The sequence below is a fragment of the Serinus canaria genome, chromosome 3 (assembly GCF_022539315.1).
Source record: "Serinus canaria isolate serCan28SL12 chromosome 3, serCan2020, whole genome shotgun sequence".
Taxonomy (NCBI): Eukaryota; Metazoa; Chordata; class Aves; order Passeriformes; family Fringillidae; genus Serinus; species Serinus canaria.
This window is the reverse complement of record NC_066316.1, coordinates 23135188-23143146: the sequence shown is the minus strand read 5'-3', so window position 1 is coordinate 23143146 and position 7959 is coordinate 23135188. Positions and strand designations below refer to the sequence as shown.

Below are 7959 nucleotides of genomic sequence, written 5' to 3'. Positions count from 1 at the left end.
AGGCATCCAAGACACAAACAGCGCACGCTGGAAGCCGTTTCTCAATAAAGTAGCAGCCTTGTGCTAGGATTTAAGAAAACAACTGGCAGATGTGAACGATTTATTTTTCCTCCCTCTTCTGCTGCGGTTTATTTTTTCCTCTTGTTCGAGAGCGCTCAGCTGCTAACACAAACAATTGCTGAAATTCCACCTGCCCACCTGCAGCCCCTCCTTCCCGCCGCGTGCTCGGGCCGTCGCCTTCCTCCGGGAGGGCTGCGCCGAGGGGAAACTACATCCCGCTTTCTTAGAGAGAGGAGGAGGAGGAAGGAGAGGGTGGGGCCGGGCCGTGTCTGGGCGCATTGTTCCGCGCTCCTCTGCCAAGAAGTAGGTGACTATGAACTCATCCTTCGCTCCTCGCAGAAAGTTTGCCGCCTTCCCCCCCTGCTCCCCTCCCCTCCCGCCCGCTGGCGCGGCAGGAGGCAGCTCGCAGCCCGGCGCTGGCCCCGGAGTCCCCGCTCCTGCTTAATATTCCGCCCGCTCCGCCGATGTTGTGCTTGGCTCCGGTGGGACCGCAACTCACGGCGTGAAACCGGAGCCAATTTTCTGTCTTAGTCTCGCAGTGTTTTGACTGGAGGCAGATCCAGTTCAGTCCGATCGGGGCTAGTGGAAACAACTACCTAAGTCTCCGCTGTCTGTATCGTTTGGGAGGGAAGAAAGAAGAAAGGAACGCGATCCCGGACTGCTGGGCGCGCTCTCTCTCTCTCTCTCACACACACACACACGCACACACACACACGCACCGCAGACACACGCACCCAGACAGGCAGACTCGCACCCCGCCGGTGCCGAGCGCGCCGTGCCACCGCCGCCGGGAGGAAATGGGAAGCCAGTGAGCGGATCCGTGCCGGTGTGTGAGCGCCGCCGGGGCCGGGAAGGGGCGGCGGGGGGAGCGGGAGCGCGGCCGGGGGCGGCGGGAGCGGGGCCGGGGGGAGCGCGCACCAACTCCCGGTGCCAGGGACCCCGCGCCCTTTGTGGGAGAGGGCTGCGCTCTTTCTCCTGCCGTAAGGAGGGGGGGAATAAACCCCAAACGTGTGTCTATGTGAGATCGATATGCGTAGGTTTTTAATATACGTGTGCGCAGAGGTCTGGCGGCTGGGGGCCGCGGGGGGCGGAACGCGGCGGGGCGGGGGGCAGGTGAGGGCGGCGGGCGCTCACCGCGCTGCTTCGCTTCCAGGTGCCGGCGCCCGCGATGACCCTGGTGCTGCCCATGCAGCGGCTGGGCCGCCCCATCGCCGCCGAGGGAGCCGCCGACCTCGCCGCCTACCGCGCCCTCTGGGAGCCGCCCTGCTGCGGCCGCCCCGGCCCCGCCACCCCGCCGGCCCCGGCCCCGGCCCCGGCCCCGCCGGCCCCCGGGCCCCCCGCCGCAGGTAGGCACCGCAGCGCAGCGCTCCGCCGCGGGGGGAGCGGGCGGGGAGCGGGGGCTGTCCGCGGAGCGAGGCGGGCGGAGGGCGGGGGTCTGCCGCGGGCGAGCGGGGCCGCAGGTGCGCGGGGGCCGCCGGGCGCTCGGCAGCGGCGGAGCGGCGGAGGGGCAAAGTTGTCCGGCGGCCGAGCGCCCTGCGGCGGCCCCGGCTGCCCGCGCCGCCGCTCACACCGGCCCCGGGTCGGGCGCTAGTCGGGAGAGGGTTTATTTCTGATCGCCGCGAATAGATGCGAAAATATGCGGCGGCGTTCTCCTGTAGCGCGAAGGGAAATGAAAAGTATTTTGTTTGGAGAACCTCCGGCAAACCGCATGTCATTTGTCATATCTGATTTATTACCCACAGGATCACATTACAGGGGAATTTCAAATCCTGTAACAACATCCAAGATCACATACTTTAAAAGGAAATATGTGGAAGAAGAGGATTTTCATCCGCCACTCAGCAGCTGTACACATAAAGTATGTTTTCTAATAGTCATTATTTTTACTCGGAGTTTCAGATGCTTAGTAACACTCGATTGACCCATTTCCAGAAGGCTGAAATACTCTGCTGAAATTAGGAGAATGATCCAGCTGTTTGCTCAGAAACAAACAGTTGTCACTTCTTCACATTTATTGTTGTATTGTCATCAATTGCAAAAGAAGCAAAGGCGTTTCTGCATTAATAACAACCGCGAATGGAAATGCTGAGAATAACTTCTTTTTTCCGATTATTTTGTTCTTAGCTAGTTCATACCATGCTTACAGAAACAGATCTGTAGCAGCATTTAAACAACAAAAAGGAAGAACATAAGTAAAATATTTCCCACTCATATAAAACTTTCTTTCCAGAGGGGAAAATAGTAAGGAGGTTCCATATACCCCTCGCTGGTCACAGATCCTCTAAAAAACCAGAATGACTTGGAAAGCGAGTACAAGTTTCCTCAGTGTTTAATCATGTTTATTAAAAAGGTAATAACTCCCAAAGAACAGATTAGTAAATGAAAGAATTTTTTTTTTTTTTTGTGAAAGTTGCCAGGGGAGAGATTAGAGCAAACGTTTCCCAGGCCAGTGAATACATAAATTGAAATATGACTTTTTTTTGCGAGATTTTATGCTCCTCTTCATTAAGGGCTCAGTTCTGCATGGAACTGAATGCCTGGGGTGAAGTGCTTAAGGGTAGCTCATGCCTTGAGACACCATCCTTACCTTGTTGACTCCTACCTGGCCCACAGAAGTCCAGTGCTACCCATGTTCTCTTGGCAGTGGGGAGGGATTTCTGTGGAGGAGAAGCAAGCATTAATGCTGAGCTCAGTTCCCAAAGACCAAAGAAGTTGAAGGAATTTTCAGCTACAAATAGAGTTGTCTGGAAATAAGGACCTGGACCAGAAAGGTGGAAAATTATTAATTTCAGAAGATGTCTGGTCTGCTGCCAAAGCAGTGAATAAACAGCACCGAGGGTGTTGAAAAAAGTTCTCTTGTTAGTGAGTGTCTCACACATGCCACATTACTCTCCCAATTTTCAGCCAGAGTTTTTTTTTTTTTTTTTTTAATAAGATTGTTGGATTTTCGATTAATTTCCTTACAGAGAGGGAGAGGAGGAATAGTTATTTAGTCTTTTCTAACAGCAGTAAAAAGCAGTTGTAGAGGCATTGGTAAGCTAGACCCAGCCACTGTTTTGTGCTGTTGTTTGCAGAGGTGTAACATGTCAGAAACTCTGGGTCACCAATTTCTTCCGTTGAGCCCAAATACATTTTCTTCTTTACAGCACTGAGCTCTGGCACAGGGAGGATGCCCACCAGGTTTCCTTGAATTTCCTACATGTTTATACCTCTGCTACCCAGTAAAGAGTTGTGTTCTGAGATTATTTGTCCCACAGAGGGTATGATGGTAGGGCCTGGGGCCTCTCTGCAGAGGGCTGCTGGCAAACATGTAGAAGAAAGCCTCTGACGACTTGTTCCTACTGGTGTCCCTCCGGTACATATCTCCAGGAGAATCACAGTTCAAGGCTTACTGGTTTGCTCCAGGCTTTTATGGCTTCACTGACTGTTGCTGCAGCAGGTACAAAGGATGCAAATGAACCTATAGGCTTAATATAATTTAAAATGAGTCATTTATTATAGAAAATTACTCTCTCTAACAAAGAGCTTCAGCTGTGAACTCATATGAAATTATGGCCAATTTTTGTTTTTATGAGGCACTGTGCTGCTTCTAAGCCTCGCAGACATGACCAGGCTGTGGAAAGAGCTAGAGGGCTGGGGAGAGCTGAATGGATGTGAAAAGCAGCTGTGCTTTAAGCTCTTTCAGTCCTCATAGCTACGACTTCCACTCTGCAAAAATGCTGTAACCATGTGGGAAAGGGAAGAATGATCAAGCCACAGATGGGGGGATTTAGAGCAGTCTCTCTTTGCTGCTCTCCTCCTACGCGAACCAAATTCTTACTAAAAATGAAAATTAGTTACTAGTGCTTACAGTAGCATGCATTGCCCCCTCTCTTATTTTGATTCCCAGGGTAGCGATTACAGTGCAGAATCCGGAGCCTCCCAGGGGCAGTAACCTGCTCGTGCTGCCAGTGCTGAGAAAGGGAGTCCTGGAAGGACCATGGAAGGGAGAACAAATCTGTGGGCGTAGAGCCAGGATTTCTGCAAATCCCTATCCTCTCTCCATTTCCTGACCTTATCCCTGCCTATCTGCATTCCCACCGGTCCTGTAGAGCACAGGGCGTAGTATGCAGGCCAACAGCTGCTCTCCAGATGCTGGGATGCTTTGAGATGGGTTTCTCCCTGCCTCCCTCCCTGCATGCACTTCTGTGCACAAGAGCAGTGTAAGAGCCTGGCAAACGGAGACCTCCTTGCTGGAGGGCCCCTTCCACTGGCAGCAGATGAAATGCTCCAGCACTTGCTGTGCGAGGCGATGGCTGCTGGCTGCCGCTTGCAAACCTTGGCGCCGCAGGAAGGACGCTTGCTTGGCTTCAGAGCTTTGCAGAAGCCCCACAGGGGATGATGGAATTGGGTCCATTTGCAACAAAAGGCCCCCCTAGCCATCACTGGAGCAAAACAGCACAACAATTTTATGTTCTAATCCCAAATGTAATTAAAGAGCCAGATGTGTGCATCTGGATTTCACTCTCCCACCTTGGATTTCTGCCCTGCGATTGCCTGCGTGGTGTAATGCTCAGCTACTTACCTCCTAAGCTCAGCTGCTTACCCCTTAAACATGGGGGGATGCTCTGGCCAAGAAAAAGCAGGTCCCCAGCCACAAGGATGTGCAGAATGAAAAAAAAGCCAGTTTTAGATGCCTCAGAAAAAGAACAGAAAAGTAGTGACACAGAGGGAATACTTTGCTTCATTTCCTTTCTCCTTGTCTGGAACAAAACTGGTTGCCTTCAATTCCATATAACGTGGTTTTTGCATTTTCAGACAATCTCCGTGTTTGAGGAGCGGGCCCATATTCTCTACATGTCTTTGGAAAAGCTGAAATTCATTGATGATCCTGAAGTCTACCTGCGCAGATCCGTCCTCATCAACAATCTCATGAAGAGAATCCATGGAGAGATCATCATGCAGAACAACTGGTGCTTCTCCACCTGCTCCTTCAGTGGCGCCTCCCCACAAGAGTGGTTTGTGCCTCAGGACTGTCCATACAGAAAACGCCTTCGGATGGCAAAGGAGGAGTACGAGAAGCTCCACATGTGCTGCTTCTATCAAGAATGTGGCAGTCACTATTTAAACCTACCCTACTCTGTTAATGCTAGTACAGAAAGTAATTCCTCTTCTTCTTCTTCTTCTTCTTCCTCCTCCTCCTCCTCCTCCTCCTCCTCCTCCTCCTCCTCTTCCTCCTCTTCCTCCTCCTCCCCTCCCATCTCTTTGCCAAGCTGTTCCCAGCAGGTGGATTATGAAGTTGGCAGCGCACCTTCTTACAGAAATGATGACCAGATACCTGCTAATGAAATATTCATCACTAATGGCAGGTCTCACAGTAATCAGGAAAAGGCAAAATTTAATGACAAGAATGGAAGTAATGAACCTGAAAGAGAAAGCATCGCCCTAAACTGTGAACCTGTAAGAGGCACCCATGCTCTTGAATGTAAAGGCAAATTTTATGACTATTTTGAGACTGGATGTAATGACAAGAGCAACGTAAGTGAATCTTGGAAAAAATCCTTAAGGAAAAAGGAATCTTTACCAAGTAATAAAATCTGCTGCAACAAAGGAAGTAAAATATGAGGCATCTTTCTTGCTCCATTGAAGCATGCACAGCATGTTACTTCTCTATCAAATTTTTATTTTGAACGGATTTTTTATAGTTTTCTACGAATGGTACAATCATGCCACAAACGTGACGTGTAGAGTGGAGAGCAGATTGCGTAAAGTGTCTCTGCCACCCGCATCAGCAGCTATTTATAAACATGGAGACTTCAGAAAGAACACAGTTGCATTACTGCTGAGCACTGTAGTCTGTGCAGCCATGGTGGAGCTTTCGTTGCTGAAAATGCCAATCAGCCAGATGGGGAAAACATATCGTTTTACATATCCCCGCCCCCAAGAAGTCTGCCATTAATTAAGAAGAACCTCCATCCATTATGTTTACCAAGGAATTAGAAGTCTGGTAAACAAACTGATGCTACCAGCAAGGATGATATGCTCCTTGTAACTCAGTATTCATTCTGACAAAGGACTGTCTTCATGGATTGGGAATAAACCATCCTTACGTTTTGTAGTGATACTCTTGAATTCCTGTATTCGGCGTCTTGATCAACTGACAAAATAGGACATAGCATAAAGAAATAACCTGTTTATGGAATCTTAATCAGAATCAAACATGCAGCTCAAGTACTTGCATGTTTTCACCTCGGCTGTAATAACTAATGAGGTTTGTTGTTACACAGAGCAGGTTTTTTTTTGGTGCCTTACTTTTTGTCTTAATTTTTGCCAGTGTGAAAATTAAGTATGAATCTGATACAGCAGGGATTTAACCTAAACAGAGATTAAAAAAGAAACCCACAGGGTGGATCAATATTATTAGAAACCTTTAACCTTTGAAGTACTGAGTTCAACTTCCTATTCAAACATCTCTGTTCCTCCTTTTTGATGCTCAATTGCTTTTTGATTTGCCATCCTTAGGAAGGGATTTAAGAAACAATAGAGAGATGTCTCTTGTAAACAAGCATTCGATGCTTGAGTGTTTCTATGGCAACTGTCTGTTGCTGGGGCTCTTTTTTTTTCTTCTTCGTATAATGAAGTTCATGACCCAGTGGCATGTTTTATACTTTATTCTGTTTCACATAATTTCTCTATTTTAGATTGAAAAAGCATGCGGGAGTTTTCTATGACTTTTGCCGTTGATTTAAAAAAACAAGAAGGCAAAAAGCACAATGTTAATTAATAATGTGGCGATAAACGCAGTTTTATCTGAATGAATGTAAGGGGTTTAATTTTAAAAAAGAACATTTTGGAGATTTCAGTGGCTGAGGACAACATTTAGCCATCCCTAGGCAGATTGATTGCAAAAGTGTGCTGTGTAAAATGCCCAGAAGACATTAGTTGGGGTTGGACCAAGAGTGAGTCTTAGATTCACCAAATTAATTAGTTCCCACAGTCCCCATAACAACTGGCAGGATGTGCTCAGCAAAATAGCCACATCCAGGCCACAGCTGACTCATAAATAGCTGCCTGTTCCCACAGCATCTTGCACTCAAGTGGCATCTCCGCTTGCTTCTTGCCCAAAGGGTGAAAATCACCTCTGTGATGGGGGAGCAGCCAGCTCAGGGCAGGGCATGAGTGTCCCAAGGGGACACAGCCCCAGGCTTGGCACTGGAGTCAGACAGGTTCCTGGGTCTGAGACCTCCTGCTTTGGGTTTCATGGGTTCAGCTGGAGGAGTCCTGGGCCACGGTTATTTTGGGTAGCAAAATACATTTGCAAACTGTATGGTCTTTTTCAGAAAGCCCAGAGGTCACAGGGAAAAGCTACCCCCCAGCCAAGGTGACTACAAACACAGCAGGATTTAAATCAATGATAACCTTTATGAAGTCAGGTGAGTTTAAACTGATAAGTTTGTAAGGGTTATCATTGGAAAAAATGACAAATAAAGAAAGTACAAGTCCCACCTGATTTCTCCAAGACAGAAGCTTTTTTATTAATAATAATAATATTAAATATAGATCTCATTCATACAGTGTATGAGTAGGATCATCATTTAGACATTTGTCCACAAGGACCAATTTTTTAAAAAACCTGATTTTTCTTGTGTTATATCCAGATAGTCTAGTAATGTCTGCTCTTTTCCAATATTTGATAAACGCTTGATGTTTTAAGCTTAAATATTAGATGCTTGTATACTAACGTGTTGTTGTAGTAAAGTGAAATTTCCTTGATATATATTTATTAAAATGACCAAAATTCATTTTAATTTTACATCTCCAATGGCTACTGGGTCCTTTCCCCCATGTTCCCCTCCCTCACCAAAGAAAACACCGTTTATTCAAACTGCTCCCTGCTCTAGAGGCTGCACAGCAGTTGGC

The 7959-nt window shown here is 47.9% G+C and overlaps 1 protein-coding gene across 1 annotated transcript; it reads left to right on the top strand.

Moving 5' to 3' along the window:
- The first annotated feature begins 274 nt into the window (after positions 1-274).
- Positions 275-7841, top strand: SERTAD4 (SERTA domain containing 4). The gene is made up of 4 exons (XM_030236259.2): positions 275-886; positions 1214-1406; positions 1803-1918; positions 4858-7841. The coding sequence occupies exons 2-4, from the start codon at positions 1229-1231 to the stop codon at positions 5662-5664; spliced, it is 1101 nt and encodes a 366-aa protein (XP_030092119.2). The 5' UTR covers positions 275-886; positions 1214-1228; the 3' UTR covers positions 5665-7841.
- The last annotated feature ends 118 nt before the right edge of the window (positions 7842-7959 follow it).

Excerpts from the sequence above, each read along its gene's own strand:
- SERTAD4 (XM_030236259.2), top strand. The coding sequence starts at position 1,229 with ATGACCCTGGTGCTGCCCATGCAGCGGCTGGGCCGCCCCATCGCCGCC. Across the intron at positions 1,407-1,802 it reads CCCCGGGCCCCCCGCCGCAG|GATCACATTACAGGGGAATT; the intron begins GTAGGCACCGCA and ends TATTACCCACAG. Across the intron at positions 1,919-4,857 it reads TCAGCAGCTGTACACATAAA|ACAATCTCCGTGTTTGAGGA; the intron begins GTATGTTTTCTA and ends TTGCATTTTCAG.